This window comes from Adiantum capillus-veneris, chromosome 3 (genome assembly GCF_014529385.1).
Source record: "Adiantum capillus-veneris isolate H3 chromosome 3, ASM1452938v2, whole genome shotgun sequence".
Classification (NCBI taxonomy): Eukaryota; Viridiplantae; Streptophyta; class Polypodiopsida; order Polypodiales; family Pteridaceae; genus Adiantum; species Adiantum capillus-veneris.
In genome coordinates, this window is record NC_140933.1 from 172,695,654 (window position 1) to 172,721,866 (window position 26,213).

At 44.0% G+C, this 26,213-nt stretch overlaps 1 protein-coding gene and 1 long non-coding RNA gene across 3 annotated transcripts; both read left to right on the top strand.

The window, feature by feature from the left end:
- Positions 1–24,547, top strand: LOC147462195 (uncharacterized). 2 transcript variants are annotated; one of them, XM_086509603.1, is made up of 3 exons: positions 1–269; positions 23,167–23,314; positions 23,914–24,547. In XM_086509603.1, exons 1-3 carry the CDS (start codon positions 126–128, stop codon positions 23,934–23,936), a joined length of 315 nt encoding a protein of 104 aa, XP_086365729.1. In that variant the 5' UTR covers positions 1–125; the 3' UTR covers positions 23,937–24,547. The 2 variants fall into 2 exon arrangements, with proteins under 2 accessions (XP_086365729.1, XP_086365730.1); XM_086509604.1 differs by lacking the exon at positions 23,167–23,314 and having other exon boundaries at positions 40–269.
- Positions 282–1,125, top strand: LOC147462196 (uncharacterized). The gene is made up of 2 exons (XR_015187684.1): positions 282–433; positions 690–1,125. It is a non-coding gene; the product is annotated as an uncharacterized LOC147462196 (long non-coding RNA).
- Positions 24,548–26,213: the final 1,666 nt, after the last annotated feature.

A 26,213-nucleotide genomic window follows, 5' to 3' on the forward strand; every position in this document is an offset into this window, starting at 1 on the left:
GCCAATAAAAATATGTAACATGAGAGAGAGAGACGAAGAAGAAGAAGAAGAATAAATATGTAACATGAGAGAGAGAGAGAGAGAGAGAGAGAGAGCGCGAGAACACTAACACAACAGAGGGCGGAATGAGTGAGGAAGAGCAGAGTAGAAGGAAGGTCGTGGAGGCGGAAGTTCAACGCATGAAGCAGCTTCCACCTTCCAGCGCCTATGCTACGCATCGCCTTCGTGTGCTCACCAAGATTCTCCACCTTCTTTCACTCACCGCCCAGGTACTCCTACCATCGTCTCCTTCAATTAGAAGGCACTAAAGTGTGTATCTTTTATCGTGGAGTATACCGTAAGGAGAAGCGCAGAGAGAGAGAGAGAGAGAGAGAGAGAGAGAGAGAGGAGGAGGAGGAGGAGAACCTCAAAGATCCCACGAACACTCACGAAGGTTGATAAACGAACAAAACACGACATACATAATGTATCTCTTATCTAGGAGAAATGATAACAAATCTCAAGCTGGCGTTTTCATTTCTCCTAGATAAGAGATGCATTTCATTGTATGTAACCAACAGAGAGATCATATTTTGGACAACCCTGTAGTCCAAAATACGATCTCTCTGTTGGTAAGGCTATTTAATTGTGATATCTTGACATCTTCCTCCAATAATAGCTTTGATCTGTATGTTTGAGTCTCCTACCAGGTGTCTTGTCCAGCTAAAGCGTCACTACCTCTAGAAGATGAAACCCTTGAATTTTGTATCCTTGCTGATGTCGGGGAAGCGCCTGTGGCATCAACAATTTTACTCATGCTCAGATCTCCACTCTTTCAGCTTGGTTGTCTGTGTCTTTGGAGTTCCACGAGGAAGAACCCAAGCATATATGGTCCTCAAATTGCATTACCTGTCGGAACGACCCAGATTCCTCCCAAATCTAATTGGTGGTATTTTCCATGAATATCGTAGTGCATTGTATAGCTGAACGTGTATTAATTTTTTGTCTTTGGCTCCCCCTCATAGAGCTGGCAAATGGGATCCTTTGTCTTTCTACCCTACTAGTTATATCCTCAATTGATGTGATGTGGTCCATGTAAAGGTGGTGAAAGATCAAAACTGATGGTGATGTGTAGGCCGTGAATAATATGTGTTGTTTTCACCGGATTGAGAGAAGTGTTACAATACTTGGATTGTTCCACTCTCAAGAGTCAAAACTTGTTGAAACCGACCATGTTACAACTAAAGGTTTTACTAGTGTCTCATGCCCCTTTATATGTGGGGCATCAAGTGATCCAATGGACTATCATGAGTCTTGGTTGTGCAATTCATGCGAGCGGTATTTAAGACCCTAAGAGTAGTATCCCATTGTAATAGTCTATCTAATTCATTGTTGGTTGGTTGGTTCTCTCTCTCTCTCTTGTGCATTTTCTCTCTATCTCTATGGCGAATTTCACATGGTATCAAAGCTTCACGCTCCGTGATCGCGAAGGAGACAAACATAGAGGGCTTGTGGTCCGCTCTCGTTGATTGGCTAAAGACTGCGTTGCGTTTTCTCCCTCTACAGCTGCGTGGAGCACTCTCTTTTATAACTCCATGTAGCATTTTTAATAAATGCTGTAAGGTTTAATAAAAGGGGTTGCTACGTTTCTAGCTTAGCATTTTGAAAAACTCTTATGTAGAGTTTTTGTAGCGATTCTTAGTTCCCTGGTGGGAAACCTCGTCGGAGACGCAGACTAGGACTCGAGCCCACGATAGCCCCCCTTGTTCGGACGCAAGCGACAAACCCATAGAAGACAACTATGCTCATTGGAAATTGATCACGTGGGGGACATTGTGAACGGGCCATGTTGTGGAGACAAGACCCGCGAGGTCTGGCAGCAACGGGTGGACTCGACTTCAAAAACTACGAGTTTATTCAATCATGCATCGATTGGGATGCAAGTAATGCGAAGACCATTTTTCAGGCACTCACTAAGGAAATCGCTCCCGCGGTACATACTTTATATACTACCAGTGAAATGTGGTCAAAACTTGGAGATATGTTTGATCAAGACTCTATGATGTGGGTCACCCTTCTTGAATAATTATTTTCCATCAAGGTTGAAGTCTCGACTTCCATGCTCTCTTTTTTGATGAAGGCAAAGGTCATCCATGGTCAACTCCCGTCTATGGAAAGTGCATTGACTAGTACTCAGTTAGTTGCATTGGCAATTGCAAAGCTGCATAAGGAGTACAAGATAGTGGCAAGGGCATTACTCTTACAAATCACGAAAGAAAAGCGGGATTTTGATGTTCTTAGCTCTTTTCTTATTGAGAAGGAAGCAATGAGAGGAAGTTGTCTTAGTCTCCGAAGGCAAGGTTCGAGTTTTGATAAGCGATGAATCAATACATGCTGCATCGGAAGTCGTGAAGCTGTTGTTATAACTGTGGAAAGCGTGGTCATTTGTCTCGGGATTGTACATTTAAAGGCAAAGGCAAGAGCTGGCAAAAGGACAAAGGTAAAGGTAAGCTTGATGAGGACAACTGTTACAAAATGATGGCGTGGCATGACCTCAGGGACAAAATGATTGCATAAGTTGTTCCCAACTTATGGGGTCGCGCCCGATGGGGCCCTTGGGGACATTAGGATTATAAAATAAATAAAAGAACTCAAATCACGTGGAGTGTTGACGTGGACAGCTGTACAAATGCCCGTAAAACGCGTTGGCCTGTTGGTATGGCAGGCCGTACGGAAATCCGTGATTTGCGTTGACTATTGAGAGCTCTGGCTTTTGGAACCTCAGACATTTAAGCTTCTCATGTATTGCTTTTGGACCCTCGGACTTTGTACTTTGCTCAAGCATTAATATAAAAATAAATACCGAAAGGGGTGCTAGACTTTGGGGCCAATACCTTTGGGCACGGAACTACACAGGGCCGTGTCGTTTCTATTGAATTGTGATAAAATTTGTGAAGCGTCCTTAAGTGATTCTCTCGTGTGTCGTGCCAGATTCTCGACTTCGGGTGTCCAAGTGTGTTACAGTGGTATCAGAGCTTCAATCAATTTTCCTTCTGCGGAGAATCCGATCCTTCTTATCGTGACATACATGGATTTAGTCGACGAATCCCGCAAGGACTAGAACAACCTACCTGGCAACTCAGGGTCGGGTGTGTCACAAACGGGAGCGCATAGCAATATAAAATATACTCAGATAAATAAAATTTATCACTTAATTACTGAAGCAAGAGGATATAGAGAGAAATAGATAGAGAGAGAGATAGAGTGAGAAGATCGACACAGTACTGGGGACCGGAAGATGGGCTGGCCCTCTCCCCGTAATAGTATCTTTATTACTGAGGAGAAGTCTATACAAGCACTTGAACGAATGTATTACCACGTTCGTTCTAGAATAAGACTTGATGGTTCCTGGAAGCCTCGGCTTCCTATTCCTAGGGTAAAACCCTATTCCAAGGAACTTCCGTTCCTTATTCCAAATCCTCGAGAACCAAGGTTCTCGCCTCTGGATCTCACCTTCCAGACTTAGGACATGGCATCCGTGCAACTTTTTTCCAACTCTGTTTCCAGAGTCCTCTTCTTGTAGAATAACTCCGCTTTACTTGGGAATCCCAACTTTTGGATCACAACTTGAGAGACTACCTCTCTTCGATCCGTGGATGTACTTCCTAAACTCGGGTTCGAAACCCTTGGGTTGATCTGGCTCTAATTCCTTAGAGCGCTTTTCTCTTGTAGAGGCTCATGCCTTCCTCTGCTCCTACTCCCTCACTAAGAGGAAGTACACATGCAAACAAATACTTAGAATTTATAACATGAAAATCGTTACCTTCAAAATCTCGACGCTTGAAACGCAACTCGGTTCTCGAAAAGCAATTCCCTGGAAGAGATCTCTACATAGAAAATCCTCTCTTCCAATCCTACACACAAAAGAGGTGTGTTCTTGGGTTCCTTCTCGTAAATAAGCCGTGTCTACGACGTTAATGGGCTGAAAACAAAGAAATACAGCAGCTTGTCGTGATGGAAACACGCTCCGTAGGCCCTTCTTCGCGACGGAGCTCGCGCACTGGGTCCCGGCGACATCTGGTACACATTGGGCAGCCATGGGCATCACTGGCAACGTCTGCTTTGCGGCTGAAATCTACAGCAGCATCTTCTCCTTGCAAAAACTGGTCTTTTCTTTGGGAGAGGTCGTGATGCTTTTATCGCTCCTTGGCCACGGCAAAGATAGTAGAGCACTACTGCCCGCGTAGAGATCGCGGTCATTTTTTTTTTGGTTGCTTTTTTTGCGTTGTTCTGCTAGAGAGAGAGAGAGAGAGAGAGAGAGAGAGAGAGAGAGAGAGAGAGAGAGAGAGAGAGAGAGAGAGAGAGAGAGAGAGAGAGAGAGAGAGAGAGAGAGAGAGAGAGAGAGAGAGAGAGAACGTTGCCTTATTTATCAGATGGCTGCCCACTTATTAAGTGGGTGGTCGGCGTATTTTGAAAATAATCTGAATCTGCCCAAAAACTCAGTAAAACCTTATAAGTTGAAAATAATGTGTTTCACAGCACTTCCTGGGTGTCCCTAGAAGCAATCACACGCACAGTTGCAATGCAGACATAAACTTCCTCGTGGAAAAGCATCTGCTTTCCCGAAAAGCAATCCCGCTTTCTCAGAAAGCATCTGTTTTTCCTCTGAACCCATCTTCATTCAAGTGCTTTCTTTTCGGTGTGCACAATTCTAACACAGTTTGTAATTTCCTCTTGACTATGGATATCCCCTTTCCCATGCACCCGACACCCACCTTGTGACGCCTCAGGAATACCCGTCACCTAGTCTTTTCCTACCGAACTTATGGTACAATCTCCTTCACGATGCTCTATCACCCATCCTATGATGCATTAGAGATGTCCGTTCCCGGATGGTGGAATACTTCTTCTCGATGCTCCCTGTCACCCATCCGATGTGACGCATCAAAAGTCCCCGTTTCTGGTGGCCTTACAGTGATTCCCTTTCACAGTGCTCCCGTCATTACTTTGAATGACGCACTAGAAATACTCTGTACTCGGAAGTCTCTAGTGAGAAAAACGCTCACTTAAAATTCACTAATTCATTTAGAATTGTTTTTCTTGGTGTTCCAAGCGAAAAAACCCTCACTTATAAATTCAATAATTCATTTGGAATTATTTTCTTGTTAGATAAAGCCAATTTAGCAACATCCCTCTCACTTATAAACATTAGTCCTCAAATGTAGAGGTCCAACTGAAGTGCCGGGGAGAAACCGGAAAATTCAAATCTTGCTCAATGATGAGTTGAGCTAGTCGTTTCTTAGAAGAGATTTAAAAAATTAAATTAAACAAAAATTCAATAATTCAGTACTTACCTTAGCGGTTTATGTCCTTCCTCTAGTACCTCGAGGATATCCTTCACCAATTATCAAACTCACAAGCCATGTAAGAACTCGTCATTCGCGTCTTTCCAACAGATAGGAAGTCTCCCCAAAGATTGCTTGTGCACGGTGGCACTTCCTTCCAATCTTTTCCTCGTGCGAGTTATTACCACCACCAGTGTTTTCATGACGCCCATTAGCATCTCTTCCTTACGGAGGCCATCAAAAAAACGTTTCACCTTACAAGCATCTAGAATTGCTCGCAAAATCTTAGGCAAATAAAATTCTAGCCAGACCATTCTGTGAACATAAGTTCAAACTCGGCCCACTTAAGGGCGAACCTGTTGTAGATCTCAATGATGTTCTCCCATATGGGGTTAATGTAATTCTTACCATTTTAAAACGGTTGGCGAGTTATACTCTTACGAACATAATAGTTCGAATTTATCCCAGCAGCGTGTAAATTCTACTTGACCTGCTCATGGAGAAACATATACCGCAACCAAAAGTTGCTACTATAATGGTAAAAGCACATAGCGTACTTAATGATCAACGACTATCAGAAAACCTCTTCTCCATTGAGAAACTCAAATTCCTTCTACCGAACACATCTCAAATAAAGATTCTCGTGTCAGAATATCCTTGCGCGCAAAACGGCGCTCAAGAGAGTATAACAAACTCCCGTCCAATTCTTGAAAAGGAAGTTGGTTTATCTCATTCCGTTCAGTAGAAAAAAAATTCGATTGGTAGATGACCCATGTAACAAACTGTTGACGTGTCAAAGCCCTAAAGAATGGAGCCAACTTGTAGATGTCGGCCGAGGGGCCTAAACCCTAAGAAGAGCAAGTAACAGAAGAAGTCCTACCAACTTATGGGGACCCCGTCCGATGGGGCCTCAAGTGACATAAAGGATTAAAATAACGCAGGACCTGCATTGGGTCTTTGTGACATCTGGTACACATGGGGCAGCCATGGGCATCACCGGCAACGTCTTCTTTGCGGCTGAAATCTGCAGCAGTATCTCCTCCTCGCGAAAACTGGTCCTCTCCCTAAGGAGAGGGCGTGATGCTTTTATAGCTCCCTGGCCACGGCAAAGATAGCAGAGCACATGCTGCTCGCGTAGAGATCGTGGCCGTTTTTCGTTTTTTTTTTCCTCGCTCTTCTACTCAAAAAAGAGAGAGAGAAATCGCTAGCTGGTTTTTATTTCTTTATTTAACCATAAGCTGCCCACTTATTAAAGTGGACGGCCGGTCACCTTTTTAAAAATGGCCTGAATCTGTCCAAAAACTCAACAAAACCTTATAGGTTAAAAACAATGCTTTCACAGCACTTCCCAGGCGTCCCTGGATGCAATCACATGCACAGTTGCAATGCAGACATAAACTTCCTCGCGGGAAAGCATTTGCTTTCCAGAAAAGCAATCCCGCTTTCTCAAAAAGCATCTGTTTTTCCTCAATTTCCTATGGACTCATCTTCATTCAAGTGCTTGCTTTTCCTTGTGCACAATTCTAACATAGTTCGGAATTTCCTCTCGACTATGCATATCCCCTTTCCGATGCACCCATCACCCACCTTGTGACGCCTCAAGTATACCCATCACCTAGTCCTTTCCTACCGAACTTACGATACAATCTCCTTTGCGATACTCTATGTCACCCATCCTATGACGCATCAAAGATGTCCGTTCCCGGATGGTCGAATACTTCTTCCCGATGCTCCTTGTCACCCATCCGATGTGACGCATTGAAAGTACCAGTTCCTGGTGGCCTTACAAATATTCTGCTAGGAATACTTTGTACTCGGATGTCTCCCGTGAGAAAAACCCTCTCACTTAAAATTCTAATAATTCATTGATAATTATTTTTCCTAGTGTTCCAAGCGAGAAAACCCTCTCATATATAAATACAATAATTCATTTAAAATAATTTTTTCTGTCAGATAAAGCCAATTTAGCAACACAAGTCTTCTCACAATACCTCTCATACTTCTCAGAACCCACAGAACAGTAAGAATGGTAAGAACGGTAACTCTTCTATCTAATATTCTTTTAATCCTTCGGAAAAGAACTCTCAAAATGAATCTAAGGGTAAAGCTAAAATACTTGCTAAACCTAAGCTAACCCCGGATAAAAAAGCCGGACAAGGAATTGTAGGAGGATACAGAACTCCAAAAGAAGAAGAAGAACAAGCCATTTATGCTAAGGAAGGTCGATGTTATCAATGTCACATCAAGGGTCATATTAAGAAGGCTTGTCCTAAGACATCACCACCTAAAGAACCCAAAGCACCGGCAGCTGCCACAAGCACTTTACTGAACCAATCTGAGTCTCCACATGTTTCTGACACACATTGATGAGACTCTCTTTAAATATTATGGTCATGTGAAGAGTCAACGTTTTGTCATATTGTTTGATTCCGCCAATATGCATGATGTGATTGGTGGCTCTCTTGTAGAGAGAGCCCGTGTAGAGATTAGCCAGACAAATCCTCTCGAGGTGTCAGCAGGAATGCCTTGATGTGTTATTCACTGTTCAACAAGCTTCCTTGCGTAGAAAATTTGTTGTGTCTCCTCTCTCAGGATGTGATATGATTTTGGTCTTTAGATGGTCTGCATTCTTTACCTCTCATTTCTCATGTGCATGCGAAGCGTTAATTACGAAGAGGAGCACAAGCGGCATTCATCTATGGCTCTCTATACCCAGAGCATTAAGGCTCCATACAGGTATTCAGCTTTTTACCAAGTATAAGCACCTCTTTTTGCAGGATGATCTTCCACCCTGTCTTCCTCCCAAGCGGCAGGAAGACCATTGCATCGAACTCACAGAGGGGGCACTGCCAGTCAATAAGGCTCTATACCGTTTGAACAAGACTCTGGAAGAAGAGTTAGCGGCAACTCACGAAGTTAGAGGCCAAAGGATTCATACGTCCTAGTGTAAGTCCTTTTGCTGCTCCTATCTTATTTGTCCGTAAGAAGGATGGTGCGTCTCGTTTGTGTGTTGATTACAAAGCATTGAACAAGATGACCGTCAAGAACAAGTTTTTGATGCTTCGCATTGAGTATATCCTCAATAGGTTCAATGGGACAAAGGTTTTCAATAAGGTCGATCTCAAAAGTAGATACCATCAGGAAAGGGTATTCAAAGGCGACATCTACAAAACCGCTTTTCGCACAAAGCAAGGGCAATGGGAGTATGTGGTTATGCCTTTTGGATTGACAGGTGCCGTGGGTACATCTAACCGTCTCATGGTAGGCTGTTTTGGCGATATGGTTGGCGTGTGTGTTCATCTTTCTTGATGATATTCTCATTTTTTTTGCATCGTAGGAACAACATTGAAAGGATGTAAAAAGGGTTCAACCCGTTTGGATGAGTGTCAGTTGTACATTGCAGCTATGAAATTTGAGTTTCACTGAAGTTACTTATCTCGGTTATATCATTTCTGCAAAAGGCGTCAAGCTAGATCCTGCGAAGGTAGAACAGGTCATAGTTACCCGGAACGCGGAACGGGAACGGCGATGGGATCCCTGCGGAACGGGGGAACGGCTAGGGGACCGGAACGGGAACGGCGCGGAACGGGAGGTATAAAAAACACCCAAATAGTGCATTTTTAGTTCCTTGTGTTTAAATACAAGGATTATTAGAGTGCTTTGACTCTAATACTCACAAAAAACTCGTTTTGAAGACCATTCAACCTTGCTATGACTACATGATGATGTGAGAGAGAGAGAGAGAGAGAGAGAGAGTGAGAGAGAGAGAGAGAGGGAGAGACTCGAGAGAGAGAGAGGGAGAGGGAGAGATTTGAGAGAGTGGGAGGGAGAGGAAGAGAGCTTGAAGGCTTGAGCCTTGAGAGAGTGAGTCTTGAGAGGGAGAGATCTTGAGAGTGAGAGGGAGAGAGCTTGAGCCTTGAGGATTAGCTTGTGGAGAGAAAGGGGGAGGGGGGTGCATTTTATGAGTCCTTGAGGCCTTGCACACTTCAAAACAAAGCCCAAACATTTACTTCAATTTTTTCAATTTTTGCCAAATTTGTTTGTAGCCGTCAACGCCTTTCCAGGGGCATTCCTGAACGTTCCGGAACGGCCGTTCCGGTTTGCACTGGCCACCCGGAACGTCAAACGTTCCAGGACGTCTCGGAACGTTCGGGAAGGGAACTGCCCCTCGGAACGTCGGGACGGGGGCTAGGGGGCGTTCCTCGGTAACTCTGGAACAGGTACGTAATTGGGATGTACCCAAAACTGCATGTAAACTGCGTTCTTTTCTTGGTTTATATCAAGCATATAGTTCGTAGATAGAGAATTTTGCACGCATTGCCGCATCCATGACAGATGTTTTGAAAGGTGTAAAGACTCACCGACAACTTGGGATTTTCCGGAAGCAGCCATTGAGGCTTCGCAGCTCTCAAGGTTGCGATGACAGAAGCACTGTGTCTCATCCTTGCCTCTTGGGATGACCCCTTCGAGGTATGGATGAACGCAAGCAATGTCGCCATAGGCGCTGTGCTTCAGCAGCACGGCCGCCCAGTTGCATTCTGAAACCGGCCTGTTCTATCCAAAAAGGGCGGTAGACTTTACTTCAAACCTTGATTTAGCTGTGGTTCCCTACAAGCTGCCCCGCACAAGCTCGGCTGAATTTCAACTGTTCCAGCCCGATTTCGGCAGCATAACTGTACTAGAACCCTTCACAGTCAGTATTCCCACGCATTAAATGACTTTCCCGACGCATACGGGCACTTTGCAAAACCTGGCGAGAATCTGCAGCACGCTGAATTCTCTGTTTTCAGCCCTGAAAATGCGCCAGATCGCCTGTACAGCGGTCCCCTTGCGTCGCCGAACCTCCTGGGGGTATTAGGGTCCGTTTAGGGCCAAAACCCTAAACCTGCAAAAATACACAGCAGGCTGTAATTTATTGTTTCGGGCTCCGTTTCGCGTGCCGGTCGCATCCGTAGCAAGTCCTTGAGCTCCCGCACCTGTAGGGCTACTTGCCCTTTGAATCGGACGAGATTTCGAGCGTGAAATCTCTCCGAATCACCTGTACCTGCGGGGGATTAGCCGCTAGCTAATTCAGTACCTGTGCAAGAGGCTCTTGCCTCGGCAATCGCGCATGAACCCACACAACTGTACATTGGTCAAATGAAAAGCCCACTAGTGGGGCATAACATACTGCCATAGGGGAGAGAGAGGGCAGTGCGTAGCGTGCAGGGCATCACTCCTGGCACCGCACTGTGCATAAGAGGGAAAGCAAGCACTCCATAGCTTTTGACCTGTGACAAAAACTGAAAATGAGCCTCTCCCAGCTTAAAAATCAGCGCCACTTCTTGTTGCATGAGGAAAGTGCACCAGAAGGTGCCACTTGGCACATTTACAAGCATTTTCCCGTTTCGAGGTTGCCGCCTAAAAATCTCCCAACCGGTTGCCCAGTTGACTTCACGGTAGAGTAAGAAAATGTTCCCTTTGTCATTCCGGAGGTAATGACGCCAACACATTTTCAGGTCCCAAAATAGCAGTTCCCTAAATTTTAGGAGATGTTGCCATTGTATCTTTCTAGGTCATCTGACCCTCTTTGTACACTGCGGCCACATCCAGAACTGAAATGTAGCCTCTGTAGCAAAGGATTCGCTTTGGCTAGTCAATGACCCCACTTAGCTAACCATAGTCCTTGTCCAACCTTAGTGCTCTCTTGCCCTCAGGCCTGGACTCCCTCTGGACAGTTCCACACTAGCTATGCAATGCAGGGCAGTTAGATTTCCCGAGGGGTGTTTCAAAAAAGTGAAAGTAAATAGATAATAAGAAAGAAATCAACAAAAAGGATAGATAGTAGTCACACGCTGGTGACATATCCCCTCTTGAAATCTCAAACGTCCTCGTTTGCATCTATGTCGTACATGCTCACAGTCAACACTGATGTATTCAACACTTGTCGACACATGTACGACACATACATGCTCATTGTCAACCCTGGTGTATTCAACACCTCGTCGACTCATGTATTGCATGCGTGTGAACCCTGTCCCAATGACATAGTGGTAGCTTCGCACTCTGCCATTGCTTTGAGTCACTAACTTTCCAATGACAAAATGGTAGCTGCACATTTTGCCACTGTCTTACAGTACACGTTGGATCCCGTAACACTTTCGAGCATACCCAAACCGACAGTTTAAGAATGCAGTTACACATGTACTCTTTAATAGAAGCAATTATTGTATCCTTGACAAACTGACAAGAAATACTCACTTCTATAGCACTAAGCACACTTTTGGACATTCCATAAGAGCAATTGCCAAACTGACAATGTGTACAGCTCTAACATTCATGTAACAGGTATTTCATTTGAGCTCACTTTAAATACCATGTACATCATTTGTTTCAAAAGCCATTGTCACACTGACAATCCATGCAGCTCTGAAACTCAAGGGGTCAAGGTAGGTTGCAAATCGAAGGCTTCAAGGTAAAGTGATAACACAGTTGGTGACTCTGCAAGTTCACCTTCTTCCATCCACTTAGCATCTATTGGTGGATAGTTTCTGAACTTTACTAAGTAACGCCTAGCAACCTTGCCTTTCACTTTCCTTTCTTTGTGTGCCAAAATCTGTTCAGGGACCAAGATCTCGTCAAGTTCCTCGACTTCCGGCTGATCTTCAGCTGACATATCTTCTGGCACATCACCCACATAGGGTCTGAGAAGACTCACATGAAACGCATTGTGAATCTTCCAACTGTCAGGCAATTTCAGCCTATATGCAACATCACTGATTATGTCGCACACTTGAAAAGGCCCATAGTAACGCATGCTGAGCTTTGGAAACAATCTTTCCTTGCCCTTCATCTTCTTTAACCTTGCCTTTTCAAAGCGCAAAAGCACCCAATCACCAAGTGAATATACCACTTCATGACGGTGACGATTAGCTGCTTTCTTTTGCTTTGCCTGAGTCTTTTCTAAGGCCACTTTGACCTTCTTGTACATTTCATCCATGTCTTGAACATACTTATCTGCTTCAAATATCTTGTCCTTTGTATGCAGTATGGGAGGAACTTTCTTGCCACCTTCAACTATCTCAAAAGGTGCCTTGCGAGTTGATGAATGCACTGTATTATTGTATGCATACTCCACCAATGGCAGATACTGCTCCCACTTTCCTTTATGCTCTGACACATAGCACTTCAACAGATCTAGGACAGTAGAATTTGCCTCTTCTGACTGCCCATCTGTTTGAGGATGAAATGACGAAGAGAATTTGAGCGTGGTGCCCATATTCTCAAACAAGCCTCTCCAGAACAAACTTGTCATGCGTGGATCACGGTCGCTAACAATCGACTGTGGCATGCCATGATACTTGAAAATATTGCTCATAAACAAGCGTGCCATCTGATCTGGCTTTATCTTCTTCCTGACATGAATAAAATGAGCCTGTTTGCTGAATCTGCAAATGATGGTCCAAATACCATCGTTTCCTGTCTGCGTTCTCGGAAGATCAAAGATAAAATCCATAGCAATACTTTCCCATGGTTTGTCTGGAATAGGTAGTGGTTGCAATAACCTAGGTGCCTTTTGCCTGTCAAACTTGACCTTCTGGCAAATTAGGCATTCTCGCACAAAGGCATCCACATCTCTTCTCAATGTAGGCCAATAGAAGAATGTCTCAACCGCTTTAACTGTAGCATCAATACCACGATGCCCTGCATACGGTGGGACATGACTCTCTTCCATAACTTTGCGTCGCAATGGCTTTGTGACACACAATCTGCCATGCATCATCATGAACCCGTCTTTAAGAAGATAGTGTTCATGACGTTGTCCATCCATTAGTTGCTCGAAGACCCTTGCAAAATCTTCATCATTTGCATACTGTTCTCTCATATCATCAAGTTCATGATGATAAGGAATTGACACAGCTGAAATTTGTGGCTTCCTTGACAAGGCATCAGCCACAACGTTCTTCTTGCCTTCCACATGCACAATCTGAAAATGGAACATGGACAAAATATTTGCCCATTGCATATGCTTCTCAGATAACTTTGTCTGTGTCAAGAAGTATCGCAAGGTCTGATGGTCCGTTTGGACAACGAAATCTGCACCTAGCAGGTAGTGTTTCCAACTTAAGAGTGCATGAATCACAGCCAGTAACTCTTTCTCATAGACCTGCATGGTCATCTCTGGCCCTTGCAAAATTCTGCTCTCATAGGCTACTACCCTGCCATCTTGCATTAGCACTGCACCAATGCTACTACCACAAGCATCACATTGGACCACAAATGACTTCCTAAGATCTGGCAACACAATGACTGGATCTGAAGTCATCTTTTCTTTTAAGAGATTAAAAGCTGAAATCTCTTTCTGTGTCCATCTAAAGGTGACTGCCTTCTTTTGAAGAGCATGTAAAGGTGAAGCAATCTCAGAGAAATTTCGGATAAACCTTCTGTAATAGGAGCATAGTCCCAAGAAGCTTCGGACATCATGCACCGTCTTCAAATCTGGCCATGACTTGATCGCTTCAACTTTTGCAGGATCCATTCTGACCCCATCCTTTGAGACAATGTGTCCTAGAAAGTGGATCTCTTCCAGAAAAAATTCACTTTTCTTTGCATTGATGAGCAACCTATGACTGCGTAGCTCTTTGAACACAATGGCCAAGTGATGCCTATGCTCCTCTTCATTCTTTGAGTAGACTATCATGTCATCAAAGAATGTACCAACAAACTGCTGGTGTGGACGGAAAATTCTGTCCATCATCCTATTGAACGTAGCAGGAGCATTTGTGAGACCAAAGGGCATCACTAAAAATTCGTAAAGGCCAAAGGTCGTTCTAAAAGCAGTCTTGTGCACATCCTCTGATCTAATGCGGATCTGATGGTACCCACTCTTTAGATCTATCCTGCTAAACATAGCTGCTCCTCCTAATTTGTCCATAATATCATCAATTCTAGGTATAGGGAACCTATTCTTGATGGTATTCTTGTTCAGTGCACGGTAGTCGATGCACATACGCCATGAGCCATCCTTTTTCTGCACCAACAACACTGGAGAACAGAATGGAGATGAACTGGGCTGAATCAGCCCCTTTTCTAACAGCTCCTGTACTTGGCCCAATATCTCTTTCTGCTAAGCCGCACTAACCCTGTACGGAGGCTTATTTGGTGGGCTACTGCCTGGCACCAAATCTATCGCATGGTCCTCGGGTCTCTCTGGCAGTAATTGAGACGGTAATGAATCGGAGAAACAGTCACTATACTGTTGTAAAAACATTGATCTTTCTTTATCTAGCAAAGATAAATTTGATTCATCACAATCTGACACTTCACGTGCAAAAACCAAGTACGCAGAAAGATGCTTTTTCATTACAGAAGTAGTAGCAGAAGCTGATACAGTGGGAATAGACTCCTCTTTAAGCTTTACATCCAGAATGTGAGTCTTTCCCCTGCTCTGTACAGTGATCTTTTTGTTGTAGGCATCCATGATTCTCTGTACACGAAACAACCAAGGAATACCTAACAACACATCACATCCGGCCAGTGGCATGATGTAAAATTCTTCAGCATCTACATAGGACTGGATATGTAGACGCAACTTTCCAATGATGGGTGTCACAGCCTCTGTATGGCCAGGACATGCCAAACCTGCCTCTGCTGTGTACCCCATCTCTTCAGGTCTGATTCCCAACTTTGAAGCCAATTCTGGGGAAATGAAGTTGGCTTTGGCACCTTGATCAAAGAAGATAAGCACTGTTTGATCCCTGACCTTTCCCCATGCTCTGCAAAGCTCACTTGCATCTGAATTTGGCTTGTCGCCCACCATATCTGGCACTAGACGAGCCATGGGCTTCTTTCCTTTCCTGTCCTCCTTGTCTTCAGAATCAGCTGGCCTTTTCTTTGTAGGACAGTTGTAAGCAATGTGGCCAGGCTGCTCACAGATGAAGCATTTGTTCTCTGACCTCAGGGCCTTCTTTTGCTCTTCCGACTTGCGAGGAAAACGTCTTTTCCATTTCTTCGCTGGTCCCTTTTCTGATTTAGATGAAGCTTTGCCTTTCCCTGCGTTGGCTGGCTCTTGAGTCACTTTCGGAGCCTCCTTGGGAACATACTTCTCCGCTGAATTTTTCTTGGCTTATCCTTCCTTGACGCCAGTATTGAATTCACAATCTTCTCCCTTGAGCAAACCATTGCCAGTGTTTGCTACCTCGATGAGCTGCGTCAAAGTAGTGACTTTGGTCTTCGTACAGTACTTTCTCAATCCTTTGGGTAGGCCACAACAGTATTTTTCAATCTGTTCTGTCAATGGCACAAACCTATAGGAAGTTACTGGAAGTAGAGCTTTCCAAAACTTCCGATTGTAATCATCCAGATTCTTGCAAGTGGCAGCATTAAGCTGGTGCCATTCTGTCATGACATCCGCTTCAAAGTCATCAGATAACCATGCTGCTGCAAAAATCTGCTTGAAGTAAATCCATGTGGATGGAGCTTGCCCTTGAAGCAATAAAGTTGTCCACCATTGTCCCGCATTCCCTGTCAAGAAAGTGGCTGCCTTGCGGACCTTTGAAGCCTCTGTAAAGTTTCCCCCTGCATAGGCCTTGTCAAACTGCTGGAGGAATGAGAGAGCCTTCTTCCTGTCATCAAACCCTGTAAAGGTCGTGAATGACACACCTTTGCCACCTTCTTTGTATGGAGTTGGCCTCTCCAGCGGCGTTAAATTGTCATATGGAAGTGACTGAAACATGGGAACACTATTAGGGTTCATTTGTGTTCCCTGACCGCAATTAAGTTGACTTGGAAACGCCATATTTGGCTGCTGATTTGTAATTCCAGCCATACCAAAATTTGCCTGTGGCATCCCAAATTGGCCCTGAGTGCTCTGAAACCCTGGTAGCATGCCCGTGACACCATACATGGGGTTAGGCATCATCGTTTGAGCACCCCCGAACACTTTTCCTGGCGTGTAAAACTGATTTCCAGGTGCATGACCAGCCATGCTCTGGAATACCGATCCACCTCCAAAATAGCCAGGGTGTACTGAAGGTGGTGGGAAGACTTGTTGCATAGCCTGTAGGTTGCTTCCCTACCCATTAGAACCAGCTATAGGCTGCTGAAAGGTGGTGGGCTGAACTGGTACAGCTTGAAAGACTGGCATCTCAGCCACCTGTTCTTGCACCTTAGGCACAGGTTGTGGAGGCTGCATGTTCTCCGTCAAGTGTACAGGTGTTTCCATTGACTGTGCAATATGAATCACCTGTGCTCGAGCCTTAACAGGCTTTTGAATATGATCTAGTGACCCAACTTGTTGAGACGGAACAGGAGGTTGCAGAAAGGCTAAAAACCTCGGGTTCTGCATTACTTGTGTGAACATAGCCACAGCAGTAGCCAACTGGGTCCTGAATATATCATCATCCGTCTGTGGTGGTCTTGAGGACTCACCCACTTCATGTGTTTGTTGACCCTGTGAAGAGGAAACCTCTTCAGTCACATCGTTTGGTCTGTCAGCCATAATTGCAATTCCCTGTGTTTGGTCTATGATCCCCTGTGTCTTCAAGCCCAATCTGACCAAGGCTCACTTCTATGGGAAAAAGTGATTTAATCCCGTCGATGGAACCATGAAACCGGCCTGTTCTATCCAAAAAGGGCAGTAGACTTTACTTCAAACCTTGATTTAGCTTTCACCCATTATTAGTCGTCTATTCTACCTGTACTTTCAAGACACAACAAAGGGGAGAGGGATACAGGCTGCTAGATTGCACCTGTATGAGTAGACCGTCACCAGATTGGCCCCTAACTTAGGCGCCCCTTTCGGTATTTCTTTATTGTTCAAAAGAGGGAATAAACGCTGTGGTTCCCTACAAGCTGCCCCGCACAAGCTCGGCTGAATTTCAACTGTTCCAGCCCGATTTCGGCAGCATAACTGTACTAGAACCCTTCACAGTCAGTATTCCCACGCATTAAATGACTTTCCCGACGCATACGGGCACTTTGCAAAACCTGGCGAGAATCTGCAGCACGCTGAATTCTCTGTTTTCAGCCCTGAAAATGCGCCAGATCGCCTGTACAGCGGTCCCCTTGCGTCGCCGAACCTCCTGGGGGTATTAGGGTCCATTTAGGGCCAAAACCCTAAACCTGCAAAAATACACAGCAGGCTGTAATTTATTGTTTCGGGCTCCGTTTCGCGTGCCGGTCGCATCCGTAGCAAGTCCTCGAGCTCCCGCACCTGTAGGGCTACTTGCCCTTTGAATCGGACGAGATTTCGAGCGTGAAATCTCTCCGAATCACCTGTACCTGCGGGGGATTAGCTGCTAGCTAATTCAGTACCTGTGCAAGAGGCTCTTGCCTCGGCAATCACGCATGAACCCACACAACTGTACATTGGTCAAATGAAAAGCCCACTAGTGGGGCATAACATACTGCCATAGGGGAGAGAGAGGGCAGTGCGTAGCGTGCAGGGCATCACTCCTGGCACCGCACTGTGCATAAGAGGGAAAGCAAGCACTCCATAGCTCTTAACCTGTGACAAAAACTGAAAATGAGCCTCTCCCAGCTTAAAAATCAGCGCCACTTCTTGTTGCATGAGGAAAGTGCACCAGAAGGTGCCACTTGACACATTTACAAGCATTTTCCCGTTTCGAGGTTGCCGCCTAAAAATCTCCCAACCGGTTGCCCAGTTGACTTCACGGCAGAGTAAGAAAATGTTCCCTTTGTCATTCCGGAGGTAATGACGCCAACACATTTTCAGGTCTCAGAATAGCAGTTCCCTAAATTTTAGGAGATGCTGCCATTGTATCTTTCTAGGTCATCTGACCCTCTTTGTACACTGCGGCCACATCCAGAATTGAAATATAACCTCTGTAGCAAAGGATTCGCTTTGGTTAGTCAATGACCCCACTTAGCTAACCATAGTCCTTGTCCAACCTTAGTGCTCTCTTGTCCTCAGGCCTGGACTCTCTCTGGACAGTTCCACACTAGCTATGCAATGCAGGGCAGTTAGATTTCTCGAGGGGTGTTTCCAAAAAGTGAAAGTAAATAGATTATAAGAAAGAAATCAACAAAAAGGATAGATAGTAGTCACACGTTGGTGACACATTCCTTAGTTGGAAGTTAAATAGTGTAGAAAAGAACTATTCAGTTTATGACAAAGAACTTCTGTCTGTCATTCACTCTCTCAAGCATTGGAACCATTTTTTGTATGGTAGAGGGTTTACAGTTTGCACAGATCATCAAGCCCTCAAGTGGCTCCAATCTATACCTAGTGCACATTGGAGTGATCGCTAAGTACGGTGGTCACAATTTTTTGAGCAATTTGGAGGTTTGATTGAGTATGTGCCTGGTAAAGCTAACCCTGTTGTTTGCAGATGGGTTAAGTCGCAAAGGACAGATCCTGGCTCTTGAGTCCAGATCCACAGTTTCTCTTCAAGGTGTGTCTTTCGACAGCATGAAGAACCAGTATGCAGATTCCGAGTTTGGTAAGCAATGGTTGCAGACTCTTGCTTCCCAAGGGCCTAGCATATCTCATTTATGAAGGTTTGTTGTATTTTCGTCACCGTCTATGTGTGTTGCTCTCTCTTAGGACAGTCATATTGCACGATGCTCATGACTCTCTCACAAGTGGGCACAGGGGAATGGACACCACTTTGGAAAAAATAGAAAGATTCTTTTATTGGCCTAAAATGCGAAAGGATGTGTTTCGTTATGTCACACAGTGCACCATTTGTCAAAAGGTAAAAACTTCTCGGGGTAAGCAGCAAGGCCTCTTGCTCTTGCTGCCTATTCTCGATGGACCTTTTCAGGATATTTCTATGGATTTTGTGACTAACCCTCCATCGAGTTTGCATTCAAGGAACACTCAATGTTTGACAATTGTTGACCGTTTCAACAAATTTTGCATGTTGATTCCTTGTAAGGCCACAGTCACGGCACAAGATGTAGCATTATTGTTCATAAAGCATTGGTACCCCCTTTGTGGTTTGCCAAAGTCAATCGTTTCAGATAGGGATGTTAAGTTCACATTCAATTTTTGGCGCGCACTGTTTGAAAATTTTGGCACTAAGTTGAATTTCTCATCGGTTTTTCATCCATGGTTAGATGGTCAAGCAGAAATTTAAATTCAGTTAGCTTTTGATATTTTGAAGTCATATGTGCATGATCAACAGTCTCATTGGGAGCTCTATCTCCCATTGGTTCAAGCAATTTTGAATGACTCTTATTTCTCTGCCATTGGTAGAACTCCGTATGAGGCAGCTCTTGGCCGTCTGTTCTAGTCACTTTTGACTCGCTCGGTCAGTTAAATGCCTGATGCCAATGCTGAAAGTCAGTCGTTTGATTGGATTTCTGAGAGTATGAAGCTTCGGTTAAGCAAGGCTCAGGAATCTTACTCACGATGGGCTAACAAGCATCGTCAAAATGTTTCTATCAAGAAAGGGGACTGGGTTTATTTAAGGATCATGAAGCAACGTCTTAACCAAGTCGGAAAGAAGTGTCTTAAGTTGTCTTTCAGAATGTATGGTCCATTTCATGTCATTAAAAAGATCTTTGGTGAAGTTCAAGGACTATCCACCTATGGATGCGAAGTGGATAAAAGAAAATGAATTGGTAGAGACGTATGTAGCTTTACCTTGAAGCCTACGGTTTACAACCCACATATTTCCTAACGCATATAACTTCAATAGAGCAAAGATCAAATGTTTTGACACATCCTAAAAAATGGGGTGATGTTGGATCTAGCACTTCTCATGTACACACAGATTTAGTGCAATAGAAGTGTACATTGCTTGACAAATGTTACTTCTATGATAGACAGAAATGACAAAAGTGTGAAGATTCCATTAAGTCATTTGTACTTATGTTTGATAGTCATTCTTGCGAATACATGCGATGATAAATGGGTGCTAATCACACCAAATTATTTGTGGCATGTATAGCATTCATGCAATCGAAGACGTTTGCGATTTCAAGAGGGGGTGATTGTCGGGATTTGACCGTGACAAACACTAACTTTATTTGTTCGTTTCGTTCCCTTGATTTTTGGAACCCTCTTTTTGAAATCACAAATGCTTGGACATTGCATGGCCAATGTGAAACGGCTGTTGGTTGAGAGTTTCACCCGCAGAAGTCAAGGCCAGGCAGCCACAAGATGGTTGGGCCGATCGGCACTGAAATTTGACTAGTAGAGAAATGGCCATGCTCAATTAAAGTTTTTTAGACCTTGTGACAAGACTTCATAAGTTGGAGGGGGTTAAGAATTAAACCAAAAGCGGCAAACTGGCCACATGTTAGTAGGAGAGCAACCTGCAAGCCAACACACCATCCAGAAGGCTCATTCCCAGTTGGGGGCGCCCAAGAGAGAGAGAGAGAGAGGGTTGCATTTTCAGCTTGAGTGGATTGTCAAGTTTGAAGCTTTAATGGGAAGCTTGCCTTCTTCCCTCGTCTCATGTAGGGCGATCATTTGCTCTCGTGCATTCCTCTCTCCTCTTTGCACATATGGTAATGCCCCACTAGTTGGGCTTCTCAAATGACCATGTACAATACTGTGGGTTTTATGCGCATTTACCAAGGCAAGAGCCTTCTGAACAGGAACTGGATTAGCTAATTGCTACTTCCTCACGACAAGTTGCGAAAACGAAGAGTTCTCGTGTGAAAACTTGTTGAAACCAAATGGGAAGTGTCCAATTGCGTGCGGGAGCTCCTAAGACATGCATAATCGTGTTTGCTCCGCTCAAAACGATCCAAAACAGAGAATTACAACCTGCTGTGTTTATTGCAGGTTTAGGGTTTCACACCTAGACTGCAAGATAACACCAAGGAAGCCTTGGTGTGGTTATACAAGGGTTTGGGCACGTGACAGTGACCAAAACAGGAAATTACAGCATGCTGGAATTGACCTACAGCTTGTAAAATGCAAGGGATCCGTCTTGGTTGTATACTTTTGACCTGCAGGGGTTTTGGCGCCATTATGTTACCAAAATTGCGTCAAAAACCTGCAATTTCAGCCCTTGATAGGTTTGGACAGCTTGGTGAGAGTTGGGTGTAAGTGTTCGAGTCGTTTGTTTGCAATTGAATAAAAAAATATCGCAAGGGGCACCGGTCTTTGGGGCCAGCAAGGTGTCATTGTCTACTTGAAAGCACTCTAGCTACCAAGTCATGAATTGTTTTGAAGTGGTGAATTCTAGTTGCAGGTTCATTTGTGAAGTTTCTTTGTGTCATCAAGTGCAGGGAAATTTAGATGACATAGTTTTGGGTGAAAGGTAAAGTTTTACCGCCCTTTAGTAAGGCTACAAGCCGGTTTCATTGAGTCCCTCAATCATTGCTTATGGATCTTTCAAGCTTCCTATGCCATTTGGAGAGCGTCTACACTTCTGTTTAGTAGATCCGGTGTACAGTACGTGGGGTGCAATGTCTTGGCTCATGCACCTTCTTGGAGAACATTTGCTTTATGAGGGTGTGTTCATGCTGACAACAGATGGATATGATCAAGCCACTTTGAGCATGATCCGGGTGATAGCCAGACAAGGTGATCCACAATCCAAAGATGAGATATTTTGCACGATAGTGAGATCACCTTGTGGAATGTTTGGAAGTCTCGTTGCCTTGAAGTTCATATTGCAGCACCATTGGCTTAGAGGAGGCGCTCACCTGGATTTGGCTTGACATTATCCACTTTCTTCAAAGTCCAGGGAATACATCAGTTGGCTCCTCTAGGGTAGCGGGGGAGCGGAGACGTGTTTTCTTTGACGTTGGTGCATATCAGCTGTGTTTATCACCTTTAGCAGAGGTCAAATACAGCGGCAGTACGTTCCACCTTTGTGGTTTCTACTTCATTCATCACATGAGCACATTGATGTATAACGTGATTATTCCTAGGCCTTCTACTTTTCTATGGCCATGTATACAGTTTTGTACACCACGAGCCAGGCTTCTTTTAGCATCTGTGAGGATTTCTGTACACAATAATGTAGATATGACATCTCTAGAGAGAGAGAGAGAGAAGAAGAAGAAGAAGAAGATAATTTTAAGGAAACCATATCAAGAGACTTTAAAGATCTATCCGACGAGAGAGAGAGAGAGAGAGAGAGAGAGAGAGAGAGAGAGAGAGAGAGAGGAAGAAGAAGAAGAAGAAGAAGAGTATTTTAACGTCGTAGGAAACTATCCCAATAGACTTTAAAGATCTATCCGACAAGGAGAGTTGAACTCAAGACCTGTTATTCAAGAGGGAAATGGCATAACCAATCTACCACACTCGGGTGATAGAAAGGTTATACCATTTTCCTCCTTTTATTAGCGCACACCCACACACACACCCGAGAAGAAGAGTATTTTAACGTCGTAGGAAACTATCCCAAGAGACCTTAACCGATGAGAAGAGTTGAACTCAAGACCTGTTATTCAAGAGGGAAATGGATTATGGCATAACCAATCTACCACACTTGGGTGATAGAAAGGTTATACCATTTTCCTCCTTTTATTAGCACACACCCACACACACACCCGAGAAGAAGAGTATTTTAACGTCGTAGGAAACTATCCAAGAGACCTTAAAGATCTATCCAACGAGGAGAGTGAACTCAAGACCTGTTACTCAAGTGGGAAATGGCATAACCAATTTACCACACTTGGTTGATAGAAAGGTCATACCATTTTCCTCCTTTTATTAGCACACACCCACACACACACCCGAGAAGAAGAGTGTTTTAATGTCGTAGGAAACTATTCCAAGAGACCTTAAAGATCTATCCGACGAGGAGAGTTGAACTCAAGACGTGTTATTCAAGAGGGAAATGACATAACCAATCTACCACACTTGGGTGTGTGTGTGTGTGAGAGAGAGAGAGAGAGAGCCCAAAGAGTTTTCTCACAGTATAGGAAGCAGGTTGGATCCTCAGTCTACTTCCTGAACTCACCCCAAGTGGATCTATCTTCCCAGTGGAGCATCAAGCAGAAGCCCTTGATGATCAGAGTCGGGAGGGTCTCTGCATCTTGTGGTGCTAACAACAGTCTCAAAAACACTCATGCCAAAGGTTCAGACTCTGGTATTACTATACGAGTTAGGAATGACTCCAATTTTGGTGGTGATCAGACTGTCTACTACAGGCTGTTTTAACTTTTTGCACACCTGGATCCACTTGGATCAGGAGCAGTCTCTTGTAGCAGTGAGAAGCAGCCCAACAATTGTCTTTTATTGTTTCTTGCAGTATGAGCTTGGTGTAGGGTGCCCTATCTTTTCTTTTTTTTTTTGGGGGGGGGGGGGGGGGGGCGGGGGTTTATTTTGTCGTGGGGCTGCCCTAGCCGTAGGATTCATGAGTATTTGCTTGTGGCTACTGATGTTGAGCACTAACTTTCTATCCATCTTCTATCTGCGTTTTCTCTTATGCTGTTTTCTTTTAGTCTTCTATTTGGCTTCGAATTTTAAAGTGGCTGCATGGATATCTGAAGTAGCATTTTTGCACTCTGTTTCATCTGTGATGATGATGGTGCTATGGATCTTGATAGAATAAAAGGAAGTTGTGAAAGAAAAGAGAGAGGATCTGTCATTATCTACTTAATAATCAATGCATTATGTATATGTTAAACCATATCAATTGTTATTATCAGCTAAAGATAAATGTGTGATCTGCAGGCAAGATCGAATGCGGAGGCTGAGGAGTTGGATCTACTCTTTTCTAGTCTCTCACTGTAGGCCTTTCACATAGCTGTCTTCATGCCAAAAACGATCGTCACATATGCCAAGGAAACTTCGCAAAAACCTTTTGTCAACCATCGCATTCCATGAGCTTTGCAGTACGCAAAGTTGCCGGTCATCAATGTGTACAGTCAGAGATTATGCATAGGGAAGAGGCTTTTATGTACAATATTTGGCTACAGATGTAGTGGACATCTGTGTGCTCATAGTTATCACTGCTTGATAAAAGCCAGTAGTTTTATCTTGTTTAATAGTTGGCTTTTAGAGAGGTAACCTGTGAGAGCAACATATTGGGGCCCTTTCTATGTATGCTGTATTATGTATATGCTCATTCAGTTTCTTTTACATCAATATTTCTGCCGTCGTCATAGGTACGATGGTCTAAGTACTTGGTTTGCCTGGCTGTTCTCGAGGTTTTCGATTTGTGAAAGTAGCTTTGAAAGAAAATCACCTTAGCGCTCAATGAAAGAGAAGAAATGTTTTACAAAAAGGCTTGAAATGAACTCTCTATTCCTATTACTAGAAGTATATAATGATAGTAATATGTGAAGAGGTATCACAGTTTGGTGCTTGTCATTGGGTTCCATAGGCTGTAGTGGTTGGCATGAATAACAATGTGAGGGCTTTAAGGTGTGCCTAATTTTGGGCGGGGAGAGAGAGAGAGAGAGAGATCATATCTTGCCAAAGTTTTATTAGAGCATTGTCACTGTAAACTTGCTTCCAAGTTTGCGACCCTCCGTTCTTTCTTGTTGAGCATTGCATGGCACCGACCCTTGGCTCCTTGAGCAAGATGGCAGATGTGAGATTGTGCACAAACAGATAATATCGATATCTGGAAAAGGCCAATGTGGTCTTTGAGACCAAAGGCCACATTGGCCTTTTCCCCTTTCACAACTCCCACTGCCTTGTGTTCATGTCCTCTCTTGCCATTGGTGTGATCCATCAAATACTTGAGGCATAATTTTCAGTTTCAGTTTGCTTCCATGGCCTTCGAGTAGAGTATGAGCCCTCCCTCCACGTGGTGCTCTCAATGGTACCTTTATCGAGTCTCCTCAATTGTTTCTTCAACAGCCTCGAATGCGGTGAATCCCGACAGTTACAACTTGGAGGGATAGGACAATAACCTAGCTGGCATGGGGGCATCACATGAGAGTCTCATAAGATGGTTGGTGAGAGGGACTCTTAGAGAGTGCAAGAAGCCAGTAGGATAAAGAGAAAGCAAAGGTTAACCAAGCCTTTAAAACACACCTGATTAGACATAAGGAAAGAACTTGCATACATAAGGAAAGTTATTAGAAGATGTACACACTAATCAAGCATCAACCTTAACTACCTTGCTAATCCATGTTGCATATTAGTAATCACAGAAGTACTCAAGACAATTGTCAATCAAATACGCCTAAAACACAAGTATACATATATCGAAACACAATTAGGGCAAATACACACGAGTAATGCAGACAAGAGTGTTTCCACACGCTAACAAATTGTGCTAATAAAGCATACTAAACACTAAGTGATTCAACAAAGAGAAGAAGCTAAAAGCGAGGGTATGAGTTGGAGAGAAACTAGAGCATTCAATACTCTGTTTATCACTAGTTTAAATCAATCCACACCATAAGCATCAATGTAAAGAACAAGGCAATGATTGAGACGAAAACAAGAATTAGATTAGTGACCAAAATTGGCATGAGAGAGCTCAAGAACACCATAGCCATCTCTACACATGAGCCAAACTGAAAGAGATAGCAAGAGTGCTAAAGCCTAAGAAGGTGCCTCCAAAGCATATGAATGTAATGCATCTCTACCAGGATAGAGTTAGGGCGCGAGCTCAAGGGTGCCAGATGCACTTTGCAGGGCTGCAAACAAAAAATCAGAGCAGCAAACGAGCTCTCATCAATCATCTTTCCCCGGGGCAGCCTTCACATAGCCTTGTAATTTCCATGTGTTCATGGTTTCTCTGATTAAAGATAATAAAACCGCCCAAAGAACTATATTGTGGCCTTTGCCCATCAAAAAACAATACAGTCTCCAATCTATTCTTAACATGGCTTCTAAGGCCGTCTCCTCGTATGTTAAAAGATCAGCCATGGTTAGTGTGCTATATACTCTTCATGAACCCAAAGATCAGATTGTGATCTTGTTCTTTTACTATGTCTACTGGCATTGCTGACATCCGTGTGAACCTTCTCTTTGCCCCTCTCATTTGAATGCTGAGACCCATGTGAATGGGAAAG

Bases quoted from the DNA above. Each gene is read 5' to 3' on its own strand.
- LOC147462195 (XM_086509603.1), top strand. From the start codon at position 126: ATGAGTGAGGAAGAGCAGAGTAGAAGGAAGGTCGTGGAGGCGGAAGTT. The intron at 270-23,166 runs GTACTCCTACCA...TATAGGAAGCAG, and splicing joins TTCTTTCACTCACCGCCCAG to GTTGGATCCTCAGTCTACTT. The intron at 23,315-23,913 runs GTTCAGACTCTG...TGTGATCTGCAG, and splicing joins CAAAAACACTCATGCCAAAG to GCAAGATCGAATGCGGAGGC.